This window comes from Pogoniulus pusillus, chromosome 41 (genome assembly GCF_015220805.1).
Source record: "Pogoniulus pusillus isolate bPogPus1 chromosome 41, bPogPus1.pri, whole genome shotgun sequence".
NCBI lineage: Eukaryota > Metazoa > Chordata > Aves > Piciformes > Lybiidae > Pogoniulus > Pogoniulus pusillus.
This window is the reverse complement of record NC_087304.1, coordinates 2,134,791-2,158,635: the sequence shown is the minus strand read 5'-3', so window position 1 is coordinate 2,158,635 and position 23,845 is coordinate 2,134,791. Positions and strand designations below refer to the sequence as shown.

At 57.5% G+C, this 23,845-nt stretch overlaps 1 protein-coding gene across 2 annotated transcripts; it reads right to left on the bottom strand.

Moving 5' to 3' along the window:
* Positions 1 to 1,012: 1,012 nt before the first annotated feature.
* On the bottom strand, positions 1,013 to 23,089 carry KLHL26 (kelch like family member 26). Of its 2 annotated transcripts, XM_064175061.1 has the most exons (3): positions 22,602 to 23,089; positions 8,564 to 8,746; positions 1,013 to 5,619 (listed from the first exon to the last, which is right to left on the bottom strand). In XM_064175061.1, exons 1-3 carry the CDS (start codon positions 22,646 to 22,648, stop codon positions 4,038 to 4,040), a joined length of 1,812 nt encoding a protein of 603 aa, XP_064031131.1. In that variant the 5' UTR covers positions 22,649 to 23,089; the 3' UTR covers positions 1,013 to 4,037. The 2 variants fall into 2 exon arrangements, with proteins under 2 accessions (XP_064031131.1, XP_064031132.1); XM_064175062.1 differs by lacking the exon at positions 8,564 to 8,746.
* Between the last annotated feature and the right edge of the window lie 756 nt (positions 23,090 to 23,845).

Sequence of the window (23,845 nt, the reverse complement as noted above, 5' to 3'; positions counted from 1 at the left end):
CCTGGTCCTTAAGTCCCCAGTGCTGAAATCTCATTCATTTCTGCAAGCAAAGGGAAGATTTATTGTAAATAAAGTTCTGCACATTACACAACTGCCTAAAAATCATAATTAGAGCTGCACTGGGAAACATGTTTTATTTATTCTGACAGTAGTCTGGCTTCAATAATCTCTGCATGATAAATGTCCCTCAAGTTTGGAGAGTTTCAGCAACTGCAGCCCTTATCACAGGCACACAAGTGGAAACGTCTGACTCGGTTTGATGTGGCTCAAAGAGGTCCAGAGCAGCTCTGCTGTGCAGCATCAGCTGCAATCGGCACCGGGGCACCGGGAGCTGGGGAGTCCCTTCCCCCCTCTTCCATCCCCATCCGATTGCCAGAGCCAGGCGGGAGCCTGGCACACGTCTGCACGCATCAGCAGGGCTCCAGCAGAGGGAGAAGCGACAGAAGGGTCGCGGAGCTGGCAGAGCCTCTGGAGAGGGGTCCGGGGCAGCGGTAATGGGATGCAGGCAGCCGCAGCCCCCAGCCAAACCTTGTGCTGTTTGCTTGCTTCAGAGTTTTAAGCACAATTTCAAGCCCATAAAACATCAGAGAAGACAGAAGCTATTATCCTGGCCCCGACAGGAGTCCCTAATGGGACCTGCACACTCGGCAGTACCCAGGGCTAATGATGCTGAGCTTTTACTGCTCCCCGTCTGTCCAAGGGCATTTCCAAATGCACCAAATCAGCTTTACCCCCATCATGGTTATGGCTGCTCCGAGACTAATAAATGCCTCTGAGCTCAATCAAACATTTATCTGGCTTTGCTCATTCCTGAAGCAGAGGAGCCCATTCCCTTTGCTTTTCACCTGGCACATCCTGCCAAAGAGCTCCCCACAGCCCAGCCAGGCAGTGGCACTGCTCAGATCTGCACTGGCCTCTCAGCCGGCAGCAAGGTTGCTGCTGGAAGGCAGAAGACTCAACCCCATTGATCTGCAGAGTGATGCACAGAACAGCCCAGAGCCACAACTGCATCTTTCACAGGGGTGAACCAAACTTTATTATCCATATGGATATGGCCACAAACATTTGAGCCAGGCTCTGCTAAATTTAGAACAGGTGGAGCACTCCCAGCCAAGGGTATGAAAAAGAGTTCCTCAGGTTGTTATAAAAAGAACATTCCAGTAACAAAGAGAGGGGATGCACAGCACTGCCCAGGGAAGGGAGCTGGAAACCTTCCCCAGTTCCCCTTGGCAGCACCAGGGAATGGGAATGCAGGTACCGGGCAGGCAACAGCTGCCCTGGTGAGCAGAGTCCCAGCATGGCTTTGTGTCTGCTCCTCCACACAGCCCCCACCAGGAGCACAGACGGGAAGCACAGTTCTGCTGGGCTGACAGAAGTGACATCCAGGAGGCCTTCTCAGCAACTCAGGGATCACTCTCCCCCCACCCCCTCACCTACCTCAGGAGCTGCAAGTGACAGAGCACAGTTCCCTCACGCAGAGATGCCAGCCATGGTCAAGGCACAGCTCCTTCAGCAGGGGCTCATCAGCACCGCGGCTGCAGGCTCGGCACACCCAAATCAGCTGCTGCCATCCAAATGCTCTTGGGAGGAAAGAGTAAACTAAACAAGGAGGAATAGTGAGGCCTGAGGATGACAGACTGCTGATGCCTGACACTCAGCTGAGGCACATCTGGAGTGCTGGATCCACTTCTGGGCTCCCCAGTTCAAGAGATCAGGGAACTACTGGAGAGGGTCCAGTGGAGGCTGAGAAGCTGCTGAGGGGCCTGGAGCAGCTCTGTGAGGAGCAAAGGCTGAAAGCCCTGGGGCTGAGAGCCTGCAGAAGAGCAGCCCCAGAGGGGATATGATCAGTGCTCAGCAGGAGCTGAAGGCTGGGGGGCAAGAGGATGGAGCCAGACTCTGCTCAGTGGTGCCCAGGGACAGCACAAGGGGCAATGGGCACAAACTGGAAGCCAGGAGGCTCCATCTGGCCAAGAGGAGAAACTTCTTTGGTGTGAGGGTGCTGGAGGCCTGCAGCAGGCTGCCCAGAGAGGCTGTGGAGTCTCTTTCTCTGCAGAGCTTCCAACCCTCCCTGGCCATTGTGCTCCCGGGCAAACTGCTGCAGGTGCCCTGCTGGAGCAGGGGGGTTGGACTGGATGAGCTCCAGAGGTCCCTTCCAACCTCCACCATGCTGGGATTCTGGAATCAAGAGGATTAATGATATCCCACAAACAGGGAAGCAAGGAACCTCCCGTTTGTTACTAACCCTTCCCATAAACATATGGAAGCATTAAAAGAAGCCAATCCACTCCTCTGCACCTTTGAAGCTCGCACTGAATTGCTTTGCTCCCTTTCAAAGTGTGTTCGTTATCTGCCAGGGCTGCTCCACAGCCTCCCAGCTTCTCTGCCAGACCAAATGAGCAGAGAATAGAGGAAATTAACTGCCTGAGAGCCAGGCAGCAGAGATGGGCCCTGTCTGCAGCCCTCTGCAACAAGTACCTGGCATTAATTTATTACCAGCACAGAGATGGGAGCAGCTGAAACTGGGGACCACTGCCTCTGAAACAGAGAACTCAGAGCTTCACCGAGCAGCCTGTGCCCTCCCCTGCCACAGCCACAGCTGCTCTGATGTCACTGCTAGAACAAAACGTCTTGATGTAGGTCTGAGGTGTGGGGCTCCTGCTTGACACAGCCCCTGCTGGATGGCTCCTCGGCAGGGCAGAGGCTGGGAGTTGTCCCTCAAAGTCACAGCCCAGCAGGATGTAAGTTACTTTAGGAAGGGAGACCAAAGATGTCACAATCGAAGTGATACAGGTACAAAACAAAGCCCTTGGAACAGAATTCCTGATTAAAGGAGGACATTGCAATTCATTACCCAGTCAAATGAATCAGAAAGCATGGCTTGGAGGAAAGGGAAGTTCAGGGAGCAGCAGTGTCCCCTGCTGTAAACATGGATTTGACTGAAATGACAAAGTCCCCTTCAGATCAACCTCTGCATTTAAAATCCTTTCCTGCAACAGCAACAAACCCTCCCCAGGTGCACGGAGCCTGCTCTCAGCTCATGGCACCAAGTCTCTTATTTAGAAGCCAGGTGAGAAAACCTTTGAGACAGTGCAGGAGCAGCCTCCAGCTCCTCTGCTGCCCCAGCTCCTGCTGGTGCAGGGATGGCAAAGGCAAAGCCCAGAGGGTTCTGACCCCAGAGCTTGCAGGTGCCAGAGTGGCTCAGCCCAGCAGAGCTCTTATTGCCAGCGAGGCCAAGCAGGGATTGGCACTTAAACAATTCCTATGGAATCGAGCTCTCCAGATGGCTTTTGTGTGGCAAACTCTGGATGCCCCAGGGCAGGGAGAGCTCCTGGCCCAGAGCATGGCAGGGGTGAGGAAGGGAGCTGGGCCTGCGGTGCAGGGTGGGCAACAAGAGACCAGCAGGGTGCAGGGATAAATATTCCCCTTCTAAGAAGGGTTGAAAAAGGGAAGCCACCTTGGAGAAGCAGGAATCTGCTCTCAGAATCTGAGCACCTGAGTTCTGGTAGCTCCCAGTGTCCCTTTATTGCTTCTGGAGGTCAGGCTGTTGGTCAGGCAGGGCCTGGGTCTGCTGTGTGCTAAAACAACCCAGTGACAGACAATGGTTCCTGGAGTCAGCTCTGGCCTGCTTTGGACATCCCACAGCACCTGGGGACTCCTGAGCTGACAGTGCCTGCAACGTGTGACACAAAGATGGGAAGTCAGCAAGGGGCACCCCTCAGAGAGAGGGCAGGAGAAAGAGGCAAGAAGGAGGGGAGGAAGGAGGGAGGGGAGGAAGGAGGGAGGAGAGACAAGCAGAGCTTGCTCCAGTTGTGACATCTGTGCAGCCTAACTGGCTGAGAAGTGCTGCTGAGCAGTCAGGCTTGCCAGGACACGGCGTGAGAGGGGAGGGACTCCACGGAGGAGGCAGCAGCAGCTCTGGAGAAGGCAGCAGCAGCTCTTCCTCTGCTTCCCTCCCCCACAAAATGCTCAAGGCCGTTTGCAAACCACGACGGAGGAGGAGGGCAGCCTGGTCAGAGGCAGCAGGAGGTGATGCCAGGTCACCTCTGGGTGGTTACCTGGGGCAGGATGACAGGGGCACAGGCAATGCCAGCAAATGACTCCGGGAAGTGCAGGTCCCTCTCCCACTCGTCGGTCTCTGTGTTGTACACCTGCACGATGCTGGTGACGTTGTTCAGGTGCCAGTTGTACCCCCCCACGATGTAAATCTTCTTCTCCAGCAAACAGCAGCCAGCCTCTGACTGCCCTGCACGCATGGGGCTCACTGTTGTCCACTGGTCTGTCTCAGGCAGGTAGTACTCCACGGCCAGCACGTCGAAGCAGCGATCCACGTGGTCCATGCGGCCCCCCAGGGCGTAGATGCGGCTGTTGGCACTCACCATGGCGTGCAGGACCCTGGGCTCATTCATGGGGGTTTTGAACTCCCACTGGTCCACGCTGGGGTCGTAGCAGTGCAGAGCCTTCTTGTCCTCCACCGAAATGCCGTAGCCTCCCGAGATGTAGAGCCTGTCCCCCACCGTGGCGCCGGCGTGCCCCCACGTCCTGCGCTTCAGCGAGCAGACGTAGCTCCACTCGTTGTCCTTGGGGCAATACTTCTCCACCGAGGCCAGGCTGCCCGAGCGGTTCCTGCCCCCCGTGGCATAGACCATGCCGTGCAGCACGTTCAGCTGGAACTGGATCCTGCTCTCCTGCATGGCCTGGATGCGCAGCCACTGGTTGAGGTGGGGGTCATAGCGGTAGCAGACGTCCACGGCCCCCTCGCCGCTGCGGTACTGCAGCTGCTGCCCGCCCACGATGTAGACGAAGTTGTCCAGCACGGCCACGCAGGAGTGGCTGCTGCCCACCTCCATCTGGGTGAGCTCGCGGAACTGGCGCGCGCCGGCGTGGGGCAGGCAGTAGGCCTTGCAGCTGACCGTGCGGTCGTTGTCCGTGTAGGGGGTGCCGCCGAAGGTGACGAGGGACAGCAGGTCGGAGCGGATGGCCGTGCGCGGGGACTGCATCTCGTGCTGCCGGAAGGGCAGGATCTGGTAGTTGAAGGCTTCCAGCAAGTACTGCCGGCACAAGACGTCCTCCACCATGATGTCCAAGGTCTGGACGCTGTCCACCAGCTCCGAGGACTTCATCAAGGGGAAGCGGATGTGGCAGAGCACCTGGCTGGCGCTGGCGCGGCGCGCGGGGTCGTGCTGCAGCCAGCGCACGGCGGCGCGGAAGAGGTCGATCTCGCGGCAGCTCCGCAGCCTGTTGCTCTGCAGGAAGAACACGAGGCGCTCCAGGGGCAGCTGCAGGAAGTCCTCCTCCTCCGAGATCTGCAGGAAGTGCCTGAAGGTGAAGGCATCCACCGACTCCTTCAAGGAGGCGAGGCTGAAGGTGGTGGCCATCTGCCCGATGTTGAGGCAGGTCTCCACGCTCATGGCAGACTTCAGGAACTCCTCGCAGAGCTCCACCACGGGCACCATCTGCAGGAAGACAGCGGCTCCCAGCACGTCCTGGATGCAGTCCAGGTCCAGGGTCACCTCGGCGCTGTAGGCGAAGTCGATGATGTGCTTGAGCCCCTTGGCAGAGACTCCTTTCAGCTCGATCACATCCTGGCTGGCTTCTCGCATGCCGCCCGTGAACATCGCCCTGCAGGTCACAACACAAACAGGAGTTTTGTCCCTTTTCAGTAGATGTCCAACGATGGAGCACCTCAGCAGCTCTGCCAGCACCCCCATTCTCAGAGGGAGGAAGGGCAAGGAGGGGAATACATCGAGGCTGAACCTCTCAAAGCCAGGAGGAACCAGAGTGCTGCAGTCACAAGCAGCGCACTCGGGAGCGATGCTCAGCGAGCAGAGTGTGAGGCTCTGCAGCCCTGCTGGCAGCAGAAGTCTGACCAAAGGACAAAGCTGTGAGAAGGAGGCAGAGCTGGCAGTGAACTGAACACCAACATACCTGTGACACTCAGCAACCAAAGGGGACAGCAGGATCTGCACCAGCAGAGATGGGAGCTGTACCCTGAGGGTCTGAGCGTGCAGAGTGAGCACAGAGCAAGAAGCTGCTCCAGCAGGCCAGGGATCCTCTGAGCTCGCCAGCAGCACTGCCTTGAGGCAAGGGCTTCAGTGAGCTCACTGCAGCCTCGGCCTGCTACACATCTCCTGAACACCTCTGGTGATCCCAACAGAGCCTCCTCTCCGAGGTGCATCCCCTGTGAACATGCAGAGCTGCAGCATGAGGCTGCAGGCTCTGTTGTGTAGCAGCGCTACAGCAGAGGCTAAGCAGGCAACTAAAGCCCAAAGACACCAGGTTTGGTTAGAGCACAGCAGGGAGCACATCAGTGGGCCAGGCCCTAGCTCACCTCCTTGGCAGGCTTCTTAACCCCACAGGAAGCACAGAGCATGCCCAGGGCTGCACACAGGCATCTCCCGAACCGCTCCTGGGGAGCTGTGCTGCGCTGCCCAGCTGTGGGGGTGCTGGGGCCGCAGCAGCACCCTGGGGGGGGGCTGCCTTTATGTTCCATTCCTGCAGCATTTGGTGTGCATGGGCAGCTCCGGGGCAAGAGTCTGTGCTCTGCGCTTCAACAAGCAGCAGCAGAGGCAAAGGCAAAGCAGGGCGCTGGGAGAGCTGAGGTGGATGTTCAGCACCCACAGCAAGCTGCAGGCTGCCACACAAAGACCTAACGTGGGGCAGCTCCTGCACGATTCCCCACGGGCAAGCTGCTCTCCCCCATCAGAAAGGTCAAGCCACTGCAAGGGCACAGCGTGGGCAGAGCTGCCTCAGGGAGCTGCAGTGGCTCCACGGTGCAAGTCAGACAGCAGGAGCAGCTCCTGCTGCACTGACCCCCGAATAAAGAACATCTTGGGAACGCTGTCAAGAAGCACAGATTCCAAGTCTCCTGTCCAGGCCAGGCTAGAAAATCTGCTGCCATCCAGCAGGAACCCAGGAAAGCCTTAGGAAGGAAATACCTGCGTGTGGAGGCAGCTCTCTGCAGCCGGTGACCAGCAGCACTGTTTGCAATTATTTGGCCATCACTCTGCTGGGAGCCCCTGGCCTCTCCCGTGCCACGGAGCTGTGCTCCTGCCTCAGCTCCGCGCAGCTGAACGTGCAGGGGGGAACAAAAGCAGGATTGTGGCCGCGCTGAGGACAAATCATCAAGCAGAATGCAGCTCCTTCCCCAGGAGTTCTGCCTCTGAAATGCTGATTCCAGGAACGCTGCCGTTTCGCTGCCTTCCCTCCCCCCTCCTGCAGCAGCCCGGAGCGTTTGCAGAGGCTCCCTTATGCTGCCCTTGCTCCCCAGGACCCCTCCTCAGCTCCGCAGAACTTCTAACAAGAAACCTACTCAGCAATTATGTGTCAGCAGCGAGCAGAGCCTGGCAGTGGCACTGCCACAGCGTCTCTGCATACAAATAGTGCCATTAGCATCTGGTGGGGGAGCAGCTCCATCCTTAACTGCTCTGTGAGGGAGAGCAACAAGCTTGGGAGGTTTGTTACCAAAGGCAGACAGAAGGGAACAGCCTGCAGCAGCCAGGCACTGACAGAGCAGACAAAGAGATGGGTGACAAGATGCCACAGACATGCCAAGGGACACTGAAGTCCCTTCCTCTTGGTTACCTGCTCAGTGAGCCAGCCTGCCCCGGTCAGGAAGGGAGCTGCAGGGCAAGGGCCTGCAAACCCCACTGGTGGCTCTTCTCCAGCTGTGCCTGCTGCAGCCCAGCACAGCACCCAGCTGTGTGCTCTGCCCTGAGCCTTCCCTACACCCCTGCCATGCTAGGAAAGATCCCTCAGAAGGCAGAGAAGTGTTACAAAGGAGCTGGGCAGAGGCAGGATCTAGACCAGGTGCAGGGAAGAGATTTTAGATGAGGAAAGTGGTGAGCCCCTGGCCCAGGCTGCCCAGGGAGGTGGGAGCTGCCCATCCCTGCAGGTCAGGTCGTCTGGGGCTGTGAGCAACCTGTTCTGGTTGCAGCTGTCCCTGCTGGCTGCAGGGGGGGTGTACTGGATGAGCTTCAAAGGTCCCTTCCTACCCACCCAACCCAGCCTGGCAGTGTCTGGATCCACACCTTCACTCAGGACTAACTCCTGCTCTGCCTCACTGCACTAAAGTGCCTGAGAATCTCTGTGTTCTGTGTCCCCACAGCAGAGGGGACAACTCTCCCTTGTCTTACTGGGCTCTGGGGAATGCTCCAAAACGCTCCAGGCTCTTCAGCCTGTGCACAGGAAGAACTGGAGGCAGATCAGTGGTGTTTATGGAGAGCAAGAGTGGTTTGACAGACTCAGGGCGCTCAGGGATGACTCACTTCAGAGCCCTCCTGCCACTTGGCAGCGGCTCCAGCAGCTCCAGGGCAAGAGTCTGTTCCCTTCAGCAGGCACAGCACCTACCAGAGCTGCCAGGTGGGGTCAAGACCTGGGCTTGAACTTGAGTCTGGGCCCAACAAACCTCAGCTACATGCAGAGGGCCTGACTCCAACCCCACCAACTCCCTGGGAGAACCCCTACCTGCAGAGGGGTGTGGTGGGAAGGCTGGGGTAGGGGAGGATGGGGAAACAGCAGACCAAGGGGAGAGGTAAAAATGCCTGCTTCCCTATCGGATTCTCACCTGAAATAGTCACTGCAGGCAGCCAAGACAACTTTATGAACCTGAAACACTTCATTATTTATAGTGAGGATGACATCAAGCAGCTGAGCCTGAGCTCGGAGCGAGGCCAGTCCCTGCAGCAGCGTGGTGCTGTGGCCAGGAGCAGAGAACGTGCATTTCAGGGTGCTGTTCTTGTCAGCCATGCTAAAAACAGAACAAGAGAGACAGGCTGGGTTGAAATTAAAACAGTATGTGGGATCCCTCCAGAGCATGCCGGGGAGGAGGTGGAACAAGAGGCAGTGTGAACACCAATCCCCAGCGCGGCAGCCACACCATGACATCAGAGCTCCGTTGTGTTCCCTTCTCCCAGCACAACAGACACTGCCAAAGCCTCACCTTACTGAAGTCCCTCGGGCTGCAGCACCCAGGGCCCATCTAAACTCCAGCTGCTGGGGCCAAAGCCTCCAGCCTACGCTGCTGTCCCCACGCTGCAGCTTCTCCAGGGTCCGCCCTGACCTCAGCTTCAAGCGCCAGACGGGACCACAGTTGCTCACTTCTCACCACCTCTCCTGACTGCAGCTGTCAGATCCTCTGGACGGTCCAAGCGTGGCCCCACCAGCCCCATTTGATCTTTTCCTTATGCCTGACCCTCCTGAGAAGAGCCAAAGCAAAACACTGCACAGCCCAGGCCCTCTCACTAACGTCAGCTGTTTGAACTGCACTTGTAAACAGTCCCCTCCCAGTGTAAATATTTCCTTGCTTTCCCCAGTGCCTCTCACATGTTCCCCACGCCGAGAGCATCACTCTTGGAGTCACTCGGCCTCAGATGCACTTGTCAGGGAGAAGGCTGCAGTTGAACACCAGCACTGCCTGGAGAGGCTGGGAGATGCTCTGTGTCTCTCTGCAAAGAGCCACACAGGCTGCAGGTTCCCTGTGCTGTCAGCCTGCCCTGCCCTGCCCTGCCCACCCAGAGGGCTCCGCACATGCCAGCGCCAGCCAGGGAGCCTAAATTCATCTGCAGATTTAATCCCACTCTGAACTACTTTTCAGGATCAAGATCCGTGTAGGGATCGTCCTTCTGAGAAGAGAACATGCAGGAGCAGCAGAGTTTGTGTTTTCAGATGCATCTGCTGGTTGGCCTCAAGCTTTTTAAAGGTATTCTTTTATGGCAGCACGGCATGAAGGAGAGTGAGGCCAGCAGGGAGAGTGAGCCTCTGCCCCTCTGCTCTGCCCAGCTGAGGTCATAGATGGAGGACTAGGACCAGTTTTGGGCTCCCCAGCTCAAGAGAGATAGGGAACCACTGCAGAAGGTCCAGTGGAGGCCACAAAGATGCTGAGGGGCCTGGAGCAGCAATGAGAGCAGCCCCAAAGGGGATCTGATCAAAGCTCAGCAAGAGCTAAAGGGTGAGAGGCAAGAGAATGGGGCTAGATTCTGCTCAGTGGTGCCCAGGGACAGGGCAAGGGGCAGTGGGCACAAACTGGCACCCGGGAGGTTCCACCTGAACAGGAGGAGAAACATCTTGCTCCTGGGCAAGCTGCTGTGGGTGCCCTGCTGCTGGATCGGGGGGGTTGGGCTAGATGAGCTCCAGAGGTCCTTTCCAAGCCCTCCATGCTGTGACACACACAGACCTGGGAAGCTGCCCAGGCAAACGCACCCAGCTCTGTGCCTGAAGGGGACAACAGAGTGGTTGTTCTCAACAATATCGAGGTCGAATAAACCAACAAGGGCAGCAGAGAGCCGAGGTGCAGGCTGCTAGGGGCTGGACCATCTGATGCTTACCAACAACTGCCCCTCAGAGTTCACTGCCTGCACAACAACAGAAGCCACACACAATGGAGGAGCCAGGCCGGCAGGGTCAGGGAGGAGGCAGGGAGATGGGATAACAAAAAGGGGACGTCAACAATCCCCAAACAATGAGTAACAATGCACGGGGCCTGCTCCTTGCCGAACTTATCGGGTTGCAATTTCCTGCAGGCTTTACAGAAGAGCAGAGCTGGGGGAAGTCTGTGATGCTCATCAGAGCAGCCAGGACAGGACTGTATGTGAGCAGCTCCTTGGGATGCTGCAGGATGCAGATATCAGATCTTTGCCGACACACCTCAGGCTTGGGAACCCACCTTAAAATTCATCCCAGTTCCTACTGGGATGAGTGGTACTGCTCAGCTGTGCTTCTTGTGGCACAGGTCTGAAATCCCTACCTTAATGTCAAAGAACACCAAAAAGTCTCAGCTGAGAGAGTGGAGTCCAGCTACAACATCCTGCCTGTAATGAGAAGGATTAGCAGAGAGGCAGCTGCTGACAAGACCTTTATCCACTGCTCCGCCAGCCAAGAGCCCTCTCTTCACTCCAGCTCTTCCCATGGCCAAAGAGGAAGGAGCCCGAAGGGAGCAGCACATGAATATTCATCAAGGCAAGCTCACTTCCCTCTCCCCTCTGGAACAAAGGCCTCCAGCCGCTGCAGTCCCGAGGAGGAAACGCTGAGCACAGGAGGGATCCTGCCCCTGAACTCAGGCCAGTCCCTGAGCAGAGCCTGGCCAGGTGAAGCGCATGTGGGCAGCTCTGCCAGGGGCAGCTCTGCCGGGGGCAGCTCCTGAGGTTAGCAAAACTTCCCTAGGCTCAACCTCCTGCAGGAGCCTTCTCAGGGCACTTCCCTTCAGCCTTTTCTTTCAGAGCAGTTCTCTAGGATACTTGTTCCAGCCCAAGGGCTCACCTGCAGGTGGTTGCTGTCCCTGGACCCACAGCCCTGCCAGTGCAGAAGCCTCTGCAAACAAGCAAAGGCTTTCCCTGAGCAAACATTCCCCTTCCTTTGCTACTCCTCTGTCCACTTTCACAGGCTCTCCAGACTCATATTTGGCTGTTCAGGTGGATGCAGGACTGAAGCTGGGCTGGGGATGTTGCTGGGCTGGCTGAAGCATGTTTGCAGGTGGGAGTGGTTTCAATAGGTCACTGTGAGCAGCTCCCTGCACTCCTCCCTTTGCCTGCTTACAGGGGTACAATAAAAGGATCCAATAATTACACAACCCTGCAGGCAAGGGAGAAGAAACAGACAAACCAAACCAAAACTGACCAGAGAGACACTGACCAGGGCTGGGCTCCTGGGTCCGGGAAAAAAGACGTTTTAGAAGCAGCACACAGGGTGGGAACAAACCAAGCACCACACAAAGCATCAGACATCAGGTAGCAGACAACAAAGCACAAGGCAGGAGGAGGAGAGGTGATAAAGCAGCAGCAAGCAGGGCGGTTAGTAAGAAGAGATTAGCGATCAAAGCAGGCTGGGCTCACGGCAGGCTGCCCAGCCACCGGGCACAGCAGAACACAGCGGGCACGGTGCCACCCGGTCTCGCCTTCCACTCCTTGCCCGCGTTAGGAACAGCGGCAGGAGAGAGGCAGCAGCTGGATCTCAGGGACTGAAAAAAGAAGGCGGCACAAAGGGAAGCCTTGAGCACGGGGAGGTAGCTCTGCCAGGCTGTGCCCACTGCAGGCCTGCCTGTGCCCTGCACTTGTTGCTTAACCGTTTGGACTGCAGCAGCCTTGCAGACCAACCGCGGAGAAGCGGTTCCAGATGAAAGCCTTTCGCCAGCAGTAGTGAGCAGCTCTTGCTCCACTCCTTCCCTCCTGCCCTTTCTGATGGAGGCAGGGCTGGAGAGCTTCTGGAATTTTCCTCTGGGTTTCATTTTTGTCCCAAAAGGCCAGCACCAAGTGGAGTCTGCTGGCTCTCCCCTGGAGACTTCCAAGACCTGTCTGGATGCATTCCTCTGTGACCTGAGCTAGATTGTACAGTCCTGCTCTGGAAGGGGGATTTGGACTGGAGGAGCTCTTTGGGTCCCTTCCAACCCCTAACATGCTGTGAGCCTGAGTCACAGTATCATCAGGGTTGGAAGAGACCTCACAGATCATCAAGTCCAACCCTTTACCACAGAGCTCAAGGCCAGACCATGGCACCAAGTGCCACGTCCAGTCCTGCCTTGAACAGCTCCAGGGACGGCGACTCCACCACCTCCCCGGGCAGCCCATTCCAGTGTCCAATGACTCTCTCAGGGAAGAACTTTCTCCTCACCTCCAGCCTAAATTTCCCCTGGTGCAGCCTGAGGCTGTGTCCTCTCGTTCTGGTGCTGGCCACCTGAGAGAAGAGAGCAACCTCCTCCTGGCCACAACCACCCCTCAGTCCTTCCCCTGGTGCAGAGCTTCGCAGGGCTCCTGTGCCTGGAGCACCTTTGGCAGCAGCTGAGCACTGCCCAGAGCAGGGTCAAGTGTGTCTGGCTGCTTCCACTCCCAGTGATCCTCTGGAAGTATGGAGAGCAGCAAACCACCCTCACACGGAGCAGTTCTGCCACTGCAGATCCCAAAGGCTTCAGTGCCCTGCCAGGGATCTGAAAGTGCTGGCGTGACCCAGCAGCATCTCTGGCATGGATGAATCAGTGTAAAGGTGACTTCTGAGGAGCACAAATCCTGCTCTCCAGATGGAAGCAGCTGTGGCCCTGGAAGGCAGCTTTCTGCTCCTGCCACTGCACCCATGGCAGGGAGGCTGGGGCAGCTGGGGCTCCACAGCCACACTGATCACCAGGGTGAGCCACTTTGGGCAGCAGCCTCCCAGCCACTGCTGGCAGCACTGGCACCCAGTTTTCAAAGAGGGCCTGCAGGGAACAAGTAATGGGATTGAGGATTTGTCTCCAAGCTGCTGCTCGGAAGCCAGATTGCTTTCAATCCTCTCCAGTCACTGCAGGACAGAGTTCAGCACAGGCAGCCCGGGGGAAACCAACGCAGAACCAGGCTGCAGGCTCAGGAAGATGTTCAGTGGAGGGCTGAGGGAGTGGCTGCAGGCAGGCAGCAGGCAGGGAAGGCAAACAAGGCCAGGAGTGCTCCTGCTGCTGCTGCACCTATGGCAGGAGCTGGGCCATGTGCTCATCCTTGCCCCGAGCAGGCTGCCCACATCCTTAGCTGCCTTGTGTCTGAGCAAGGGCTGCTTGAGTTTCAAGCAGGAACAGCTGCAGCCAGGAGCCAGCTGGACTTGGGGCTGGGCACCCAGGAGACCTGCAGAGCTGCTGGGCTGAGAGATACTTAAGGGCCCTGCTTCAAGTTGAGAGGAGGCACAAAGAACATCCCAAGGAACAATCATCCCCTGTCTCTGCCTCCCCACACCATCACGTGTAACCCAAACTCTGCTCCAGGCTAATGAATCATTTCTACCAAATCTGTGCTGATGATTAAAAACATCAAAGCTGGAATTAAGAGCTTACCAGGGCCCAGGTCATATTTCAGCATGGTTGCAACTACTGCACAAGTACAAATGGAGGGAATTATCCCAGAGCAGATTAGAACACTACAGTGATTTCACTTGAATCAGAGAAAGCTTTTGCTACCCAACTGCCTACCACCTTCCTCCTCCTCCTCCTGTGTACCAGGATCCTCCCTGGAAGGAGGGGCAGTTCAGTGCTAGCCAGACTCACTCTCCAGCCTGGCTCAGCATCCCTGCTGACATCCTCCCACGACTTCCCACTCTCTGGGCAGGTGGTGCTCGGTCATTTTTCACACAGGAGGAAAACTCAGGGGGGTTGGCAGGACTGTGGAGCAGGGCAGCCTTCCAGCAGGCAGCCTTGGCCAGCACACACAGGCTCTGGAAGCAGCACCCTGCAGGGCATGGCTGTGGTACAGCAGAGGAGGGGGGAAAAAAGCAGCAGCCTGCCTGCCTTTGCAGCAAGCCTGGGCTGCCACAGCTGCCCTCTGGGCAAACAAAGGCCTGGGCACTTCAAAGGCACCTTCGGAGCACTCAAGCCTGCTAAAGATCCTGTGTGGGGAGAGCAGCAGAACCGAGAGAAAGCTGAAGAGTGACTTTATTTAGAACGTCAGGGATGAATATTAAGAAGGCTCTGTGAGGGCCTCTGCGAGGCAGCCTGATGGATGTTTTAACAATGCAAATCATTTCATGCCTTTAGTTTCATGCCCGAGCGAAAAAACACTTTCAGATTCGGATTGTTAAACTACAATTAAGACACTTAAAATCAAAACAAAAGTCAAACTCCCTCAGATAAGTCCCTGGTAGCCATGGTGACTGCAGCATTTCAGCTCTGGAGGCTTTCTGTCACATGCCCAAACGATGGAAATCAGCTTCCAAGCACCTCACATTAACCTTCGGTTGGGGCTGAAGCCTTCGCTGCAGAGCTGCTGTTCCACAAACTGCTGGCAGGACTTGGGCCAACACTCCTGTGGCCTTTGCATCCCCTCCAAAAAGGAGTTCCTTGAAGTTTGGGTGCGGGGAAGATCAGAAGCTGCCAGACAATGAGGCTTAAAAATACCTGCCCTGCTGACCTACTTCCACTGCCAGCAGCAGCGAGACCGCAGCAGCACCCCAGCAGAAGCAACATTTTCCCAGCCCTTCCCCGGCCAAATTAGCAACAACAATAAGCACTTAATGATCAGCGACTAATTAAATATTAACGCGTGGAATGAGGGGGATGTTTTCCAGAGAAACACAATCACCCTTAGCAAAGATACGGCAGCAAAATCGTTTAGTCCCTTCCTTTGTTCCTTCTCCACTTCAGTCCCCTTCAGTTCTCTTGTTTCTCTTCTGTGCCTGCCCTCGCTCTCCTCTCCTCTCCTCTCCTCTCCTCTCCTCTCCTCTCCTCTCCTCTCCTCTCCTCTCCTCTCCTCTCCTCTCCTCTCCTCTCCTCTCCTCTCCTCTCCTCTCCTCTCCTCTCCTCTCCTCTCCTCTCCTCTCCTCTCCTCTCCTCTCCTCTCCTCTCCTCTCCTCTCCTCTCCTCTCCTCTCCTCTCCTCTCCTCTCCTCTCCTCTCCTCTCCTCTCCTCTCCTCTCCTCTCCTCTCCTCTCCTCTCCTCTCCTCTCCTCTCCTCTCCTCTCCTCTCCTCTCCTCTCCTCTCCTCTCCTCTCCTCTCCTCTCCTCTCCTCTCCTCTCCTCTCCTCTCCTCTCCTCTCCTCTCCTCTCCTCTCCTCTCCTCTCCTCTCCCCTCCCCTCCCCTCCCCTCCCCTCCCCTCCCCTCCCCTCCCCTCCCCTCCCTTCTCCTCTCCCCTTCCCTCTCCTCTCCTCTCCCCTTTCCTCTCCTCTCCTCTCCTCTCCTCTCCTGACACCTCCTCTATCATCCAAGGCAACAAATAAAAGCAGAAAGCCCGAGACTAATATCTGCATTTAAAAGCAACCAGCGATTGGGAGCGCTCAAATAAAGGGCTTAGAAATGGGTGTGAGTTTTACGAGAAGCAGTAATTTGTGTGAGAAAAATGGTCCCTGGGTGCCTGCAGTTGAACAGCAGAGTGGGAAGGGTCTGGAGCCTGAGGGGAAATTCAGGTGGCAAAGGAGCAGTCGGGAGAGAAGAAACCAAACAGACTCAGCTCTGAGTTGTACCACAACCTTGTGCCTGGCACCGAGAGGCAATCAGGGTCTCCAAGGATGGGCTGCCCACTACTGGCATGGCACTAGGTGCCACTGGACAGCCCACACCAGCTCCACCTTGGCACTGAGACCTCTCGCCAGGAGGTATCTTAATGCTGCATTTTGAAATGCTTTGTGAGTCAGGTCCTGCCTGATCGGTAGCCCTGCTGAGGGCTGCAAAGCTGCTGAGGGGCCTGGAGCAGCTCTGTGAGGAGCAAAGGCTGAAAGCCCTGGGGCTGAGAGCCTGCAGAAGAGCAGCCCCAGAGGGGATATGATCAGTGCTCAGCAGGAGCTGAAGGCTGGGGGAGCAAGAGGATGGGGCCAGACTCTGCTCAGTGGTGCCCAGGGACAGCACAGGGGGCAATGGGCACAAACTGGAAGCCAGGAGGCTCCATCTGGCCAAGAGGAGAAACTTCTTTGGTGTGAGGGTGCTGGAGGCCTGCAGCAGGCTGCCCAGAGAGGTTGTGGAGTCTCTTTCTCTGCAGAGCTTCCAACCCTCCCTGGCCATTGTGCTCCCGGGCAAGCTGCTGTGGGTACCCTGCTGGAGCAGGGGGGTTGGACTGGGTGATCCCCAGAGGTCCCTCCCAACCCCCCCATGCTGGCATTCTGGGATCCCCTTACTGGCTTATCTGCATCCTGCTTCTCCAAAGCAGGACGAGCAAAGAACTCCACTCCCCAAAGGTGAGGCAGCAGCTGAGGCCAGAGGCATTTCAATTTATTTTTCTGCAGTATTATTTTTGGTCCCCCTGAGGAGTCCCAGACACATTTCCAAATCTCTGTTTTCCTTTCTTTCTGAGCTGGACTCACACAGGGCCCAGCAGACACACACACAAACACACTCTGCTCCCAGGCTTCCATCAGGAGGCTGCTCCAAGCCAAAGGAGGTGGGATTTGGGGTTCTGCTAAAAGCACCAATTCAAGGGGATGGCTGCCAAAAGCTGGCCTGGTAAAATGGAGCAGGCAACCAAAATGCAGAGGGTGAAGTATCTGAGCACATTAAATTCTGTGCCACCTCGTGTAGCTCCAGTGTGAGGGGCTGGTCACTCGGTGCTGAACCTGGATCAAACTGGGTGAGGAGAAAGAAACAACAGGACTCATAAAAATGCATCCTCATGCTGGGGAAGGGACCAAGGGCAGAAGCAGTTTGGTTCTATTCATTCAGCCCCCAAAGTGACCAATGTGACTCCCAGCTCAGGGCTCTGTTTGCAGACTGGTGGCATGAGGGTCGTGGAGGAGCACAAAGATACCAGGGCTGAGAATATCATAGACCAGGATCTGCCATCTCCATCTAGACGCAGAGCTACCACGGAGTATGTCAGTCCTGCCTCAAACCTCCTCCAGCAGTAGAGAGCATGGAGCTGGGCACACCTCACACACTGCCCTTCCATCATCTGAACCTGTACTTTCACCACGACTAAGGATGAGAACCCAACCTCCAAACTTCAGAGTGGTTCCATTCTTGCCAGCCCCAGCCCTAATCCCACGGAGCCAGAACAAACACCAAAATCCCTGGAAGCACACAAATTGCTCTGGCAGGTAGAGGCAGTGTGACAGCAGTGCAGAAGCCTGCTGCTCTCACTGCTCCCCAGCTCAGCCCCACGCATGGACCCCCGGAAGCAAAGTGGCTTTGGCACCACCGAACCCGTGCCTGTGTGCCCTGGGCACAGGGCTGAGTGCAGGCTCCTCGCTCGCTGGGTACTGCTGCTGGCAGCGCTTCCACTTTGCCCCCACCGTATGTCCTCGTGGTCCAACCCTGCCAGCCCTCAGCTCCAGGAAAGGGCAAGCTCCAGCCATGCTGGATCAAAAAGCCCCCAAAGCCAGAGGCAGGGGCACCCTCGCTCCCCAGGCTCCGCGGCGGACTGGCAGCCAGCAGCGGGTACAGCCCCGCGGCTCTCCAGCAGCGCCCGTGGCAGAGCTGCTGCGCAAAGGCCGAGAGGCACCTAGTGGTGTCGGGGAGCACAGCAGAGCCACCAAGGCCACCCCAAAAGTGACATCCAGCCCAGCGCCAAGCGCCGCTTCGCCTTCTAGATGCCACCTTGCTCTTCTCTCCAGCCTTGCTCTTCCCTCCAGCCCACTCCAGCATCACATTTTCACCTCTGGAAGCAGAGCCGAGCTGATCTGTGGCACAGTGACTGCTGCTCCAGCCACAAATCCATTGGGATCTTCCCAGCTTGTCACAGTTCAGCAACGTCTGGGTTGTGCTCCCTCTGGGCACAGCCGATTGCAGCTCGACCAGCAGCTCTCAACAAGGCACAAACTTGCCCCCACCAAGCAGGTCACTGTGACTGTCTCCCTCAGGACCACACCAGGCCCATTGCCGGCAGCCTGTGAACCTCAGAAGAGCTCCAAAGCTGAGGCACTGGAGCGTTGTTTGTCCCAGCCTGCTGCTGAGGCATGGGACTGCATCCTCTGGACTGTGTGGCAATACCAAGGACCAAACTACTTACACCTGGAGTAGCTACTCCAGCGTGCAGTGAGTTGCAGCAACCCTCTCCTCCCCCCACACTTCCAACCTCCAGATTACAGCCCCGGAGCAGCTGGGGAGCTCAAAGGCAAAGCCAACACGAACTGAGTGAAGCAGCAGATGAGAAGCAGGAGCCAGCATCCCTTCAGTGCAAACCGAAGCAATCAGGTTTGCTGGCAGATGTCAGCAGCTGCCCTGGCACTTGGCATGGTAACAGCAACTCCAGCTCAGCCGCAGGGTTAAATCCTCTCACTGCCCTAGCTGCCTGCAGGCTGTTTCCCTCCTTACCCAAAGCCTCAACACTTACCTTCCACCAGGCTTGTGTCCATCCTAACCTTCATTACACTTCTCAGCTCCTGGAGCACTTCAGCTCTGCCACCCTCACCGTGTCCCCTGGCTGGAATAAGCCAAGGCCACCACCAGCTCCCTGCTTTCTGTGCAGGTTCAGCATTTCTCTTCCACGTGAAGGAGAATCTGGAGGCAGTGTCCTGTGCTGCAAGGCTGCTCTGCACAAAGCAGGCAGCGCTACGCAACACTTGGAGGTAAGACAAGAGCCTTTAAAGAACCACTGAAGTTTACTTTTGGCCTAAACAGAAGCTGCAGCTCTGAAGTCTCCCCACGTTGGAAGAGCAAGCTGCAGTTATTTTTTGCAGCGCCTCAGTCGCAGCGTAAACATTGACACTGCGTCTACCAGATCTAACAGCTAAATCTGTTCTCAGATCGCCATGTGGCAGGGGAGAGAGCACAGGAACCACAGAAACCAAACTTCCCACAGTTGCAAAAGCCCCAAAAGTCTGATGGAAGCCTGAATCATAGAATCAACCAGGTTGGAAGAGACCTCCAAGATCATCCACTCCAACATAACACCCAGCCCTATCCAGTCAACCAGACCATGGCACTAAGTGCCTCAGCCAGGCTTTGCTTGAACACCTCCAGGCACGGTGCCTCCACCACCTCCCTGGGCAGCCCATTCCAATGCCAATCACTCTCTCAGGGAAGAACTTCCTCCTAACATCCAGCCTACACCTACCTCGGCTCAACTTGAGACTGTGTCCCCTTGTTCTATTGCTGGTTGCCTGGGAGAAGAGGTCAACCCCACCTGGCTACAACCTCCCTTCCGGTAGTTGTAGACAGCAATGAGCTCTGCCCTGAGCCTCCTCTTCTCCAGGCTAAACACCCCCAGCTCCCTCAGCCTCTCCTCATAGGGTTTGTGTTCCAGGCCCTTCACCAGCTTTGTTGCCCTTCTCTGGACACCTTCCAGCACCTCAACATCTCTCTTGAATTGAGGGGCCCAGAACTGGACACAGCACTCAAGGTGTGGCCTGACCAGTGGTGAGTACAGGGGCAGAATAACCTCCCTTGCAGGAGGTCACAAGGCTCACAGCCCTCAGTGCCATCTCCCCGTAGAGGTCCTGCTGCAGCCTCCTCTACCTTTGCTCTCTCTCCCACCACTTGCCACAGAAGACACAAGGTTGGGGGGACTGAGGTCGACTTTCCCTGGGTGTGAACCCAGAGATATGGACCCACAGGCCTCTCTTGCACATTTCTTCTGCTTTTTGGTGGGATTGCTTTCAGCAGGCAATGGCATCAGGGAGAGGTCTGCAAGGTGCTCATCCACCCTGGCTGCCCTCCTTGCTTCAGGGGATTATTCCCTGCTGCAGACACTCAGCTTGCCTGGACACTCTGATGAACTCCTGCCTGGAGGCCTGCACCACAGCATCCTCCCCAACATGAGAAGCTGTTTCTCCTAGATCTGTCACCATGCACAACCCTTCCTCACCAAGCAGAGCTCCTAGGTCTTGCTGTCTAAAAGCAGAGAGAGCTTCTCTCACTGAGGGCAATGATGGATGCACACCAATCACAAAGAGCATCTCCAGGAGCAGCACAGTTACAGAGGGAATTTTGTAGCCCGGAACTCTCCCTCTGCATAGATTCATAGAATGGGTTTGGTTGGAAAAGTCCTCTAAGATCACCAGGGAGAAGAGTCCAACCCCCACCTGGCTTCACCTCTTTTCAGGGAGCTGTAGTGAGCAAGAAGGTCTACTCTCAGCCTCCTCTTCTCCAAGCTGAACACCCCCAGCTCCCTCAGCTGCTCCTCCCTCCCCAGCCCTGTTCTCCAGACCCTTCCCCAGCTTTGTTGCCCTTCTGTGGGTCTGCTCCAGCCCCTCAATGTCCTTCTTGAAATGAGAGGCCCAAAGCTTAACTCTGAGATGCTGCAGGGTCCATGGCAGAGGTGTGTGGGGCAGTTTGTTGTCCTCTCCCTCACTTTTTGAGGCCATTCCTCACCACAGTGTGGCTAACAGTCCTCAACTGCTACTTCTTGCTGTCCCAGCTCTGTTGCTCTGGATCCACTCCAGCCCCTCCACATCCTTCTGGGAGGAGCCCAAACCTGAACAGGGTGTCCAAGGTGAGGGCTCACCAGCGCCAAGTACAGAGGGCTGGGAATAAAACAGGAAACCCATTTGTAACTCAGGAAATTCTATCCATAGAGGAAGAAAGGGAAAATTAATGAGGGGGGGGGGGGGGAAGGGAAAGTTTATTCCAGAAGAGAAGATTTGAGCTGTTTGCTTTTCAGCCTCTCTCGTGCCCTCAGCGTGTTGAAAGCCTTTTGCCCGCAGCAGCCCACACAGTGTGCTCCATGTTGAAAGCAGGGGCAGGATCCTCAGCAGACAAGTTAATTTTCCTGCTCTGCAGCCTGCTCAGGGTAACCAGCAGCAGCCAGGCAGTAGCAATTCCAAAGATGGAAATTCTGCCTGTGCTGTTTGAGCAAGAGAGCGCCAGCGACATGGCACAGGAGGCCTTGGGCTTCTTTGCCCTAGAGAGGAAATGCTCAGCAAGTGCAAGAAGCCACAAGTGGAAGCACCTAACAAGGAGTGGCTGCTGATGGGGAATGCCCTTGAAGTTCTCTCTAGAGATGATGTGGCATCTCCAGTGCCCCTCTTCTGGTTTCTCCCCAATAAATCCATCCTTGGAAACAGAAGGCTAAGGAGCAGCATCCAGCCTTCAGGGGGCTTTGCTTTGAAATTAACAAGGAAAATAAACACGCAGCGATAGGGAACAGGCTGGAGCTACAGCTCAGGGAACAGAAGTGCTGCAGCTCCAGCCTGGGTGATTTATCACGGCCCTGAAACAAATTACTTCCATCTCTCACTGCTCCACATCCAGACCCAGAGCCTCCCCAGCGCCCGGCTGACAGCCGTGTGAAAGAGCTGCTGCTGCTGCTGCTGCTGCTGCTCTGAGAGGGCAGGAAAGGAGGTGCAGAGAGGGAGAGTGAAGCGCCCCAAGCAACACAGCATCGAGTTTACACAGGTGGTTATTAGATACAGAAATTATAGATCTAAGGTGTGAACTGAGAGAGGCTTCTCCAGCGCTGAAACGGCTGTGAGAGAGCTTCACTCGGCGGCAGGATTACTGCGGGAGTGCCTGCAGTGAGAGCTGGGGACAGATGATGCTCTGAAGCCAAGTGACAGGTTGACAGCACCACATCCGAGACAGACCACACAGCTCTGGACGCTCTCCAACACGGCAACTTTTGGCGGACGACAGAGGGAAGAGCCCTGGGGACTGAAACTTCTCCACCAACAGGTCCCAGCCACAGCCATTTGCCCACCGCCACCCCCTCCCAGGTACCACCGCCAGCTGCGTGACCCCAGAGGGACCAAAACCAGACAGCCCAGGAGGGGCTTGCAGCCCGGGCTAGACGGGGCACAAGAGAAGGGACCTCAAACACCAGAAACTTGGAGCTTCTGTAAACCTCTAAGCCTGGTGTCTCTGCAGACCCACGGAGCCTGACAGCGCCAGGGGGGTCCAGGTGTGATTCATATTCCCTATGTGCGAGCCTCCCTCAAACCGCAGCCTTCCTCCTCCTCAGCCTCGGGGGCAGAGCGTTGCTGCTGTTGTTGTTATTCTCTTATCTTTCCGAGGTCCCCGAGCCGCCGGGGCCTGGCACACTTCTCCTCCCCCGCCCCTCCGGGCCACCGGGACGGGCTGCCCTGCTGGCCGGGACCCCCGGGGAGCGGCAAGGCCGAAAAGAAAGGGAGAAGAGACGAAAGCCAGGACGCTGCTGGGTGCCGCAGGAAGGCGGCGAAGCGGCGCGGCCCTCTCCGCGGTTTCCCCCTCACGATCCCCGCCCGCCGCCGGGCCCAGCCGGGCCGGGCCCCGCTTCCCGCCCGCCCCCAGCCCCCGGCCTAGGCCGCGCCCGGGCCCCGCTCACCTGCTCGGCCGCTCCGCGGCGAACTCGGCCCCGCCGGACTCCGCCATCTTCGCTGCGCCGGGCCCCGAGCGGGGAGGCTGCAGGAGCCGCCGCGTTAAAGGCGCAGGAGCGAGCGGGGCCCGCGGCGGGAACCGGGGAGCCCTGGAGCCGCGCTGCTCCCGCCGGGCCTGGCGCCGCCCCGCCGCCGCCGCCGAGGCCTGTCACCGCCCAGGGCACCCGGGGGATGTCGCTGCCCCGCGGCTGAGGGGCTCCCGGGATTGCCACCTCCCCGCGGCTGAGGGGAGCCGGGAGGTGTCACCTCCCTGCGGCTGGGGGCGGCCCAGGACTGCCTTGCGACTGAGGGGGCTCCGGGGGCTGCCACCGTCTGGCGGCCGTGGAGCCCGGCGGCTGTCGCCTCCCGGTGCCCACCGGGTCGCTGAGCTGTCGCCTCCCGGTGCCCACCGGGTCACTGAGCTGTCGCCTCCCCGTGCCCACCGGGTCACTGAGCTGTCGCCTCCCCGTGCCCACCGGGTCACTGAGCTGTCGCCTCCCGGTGCCCACCGGGTCACTGAGCTGTCGCCTCCCCGTGCCCACCGGGTCACTGAGCTGTCGCCTCCCGGTGCCCACAGGGTCGCTGAGCTGTCGCCTCCTCATGGCTGAGGAGGCTTGGGGGGGGTCCTCATCACCCAGCTGAGGGGTCCCAGGGCTCCGTCACCACCACCCTCGACAACTGAGGTATCCCAAAGCTCTGTCACCACCCCACAGGTCCTCCTTGTGCCACCGCCCAGCCACTGTCCACCAGCAGCCAACGGTCCCAGGCCACGACCCGCACCCGGGCACATCTCACAGGGGCCATGGGGGGACTGTGGGGACAACCCTGCTGCGCATCGCCCTGGCCGCGGAGCTTGCTGCCATGCCGTGCCGTGCCATGCCATGCCATGCCATGCCATGCCATGCCATGCCGTGCCAGCCGCGGGGCAGGTGCGGCTGCCCTGCGCCGTGCAGCAGCGGCGGTACCCTGCAGAGGGTGCAGTGCAGGCTCGGCGGAGCTGGCAGCGCTCCGGCGGCGCCGCCTCCGTGCCCACAGCTGCCCCTGCGTCCCCACACATGGCCGGCACCGGAGGCGCTCCCGGCTCTTCCCAAAGCGGCCGGCGGAGGCTTGAGCCCGAGCCGTGTAATTTCCAAAGCCAGCACGCATCTGGAGGGAGCAGAGGGTCTAGAGGGCATTCCAGTCAGCGGTGGAAAGCAGGAAATTATTCATAGCG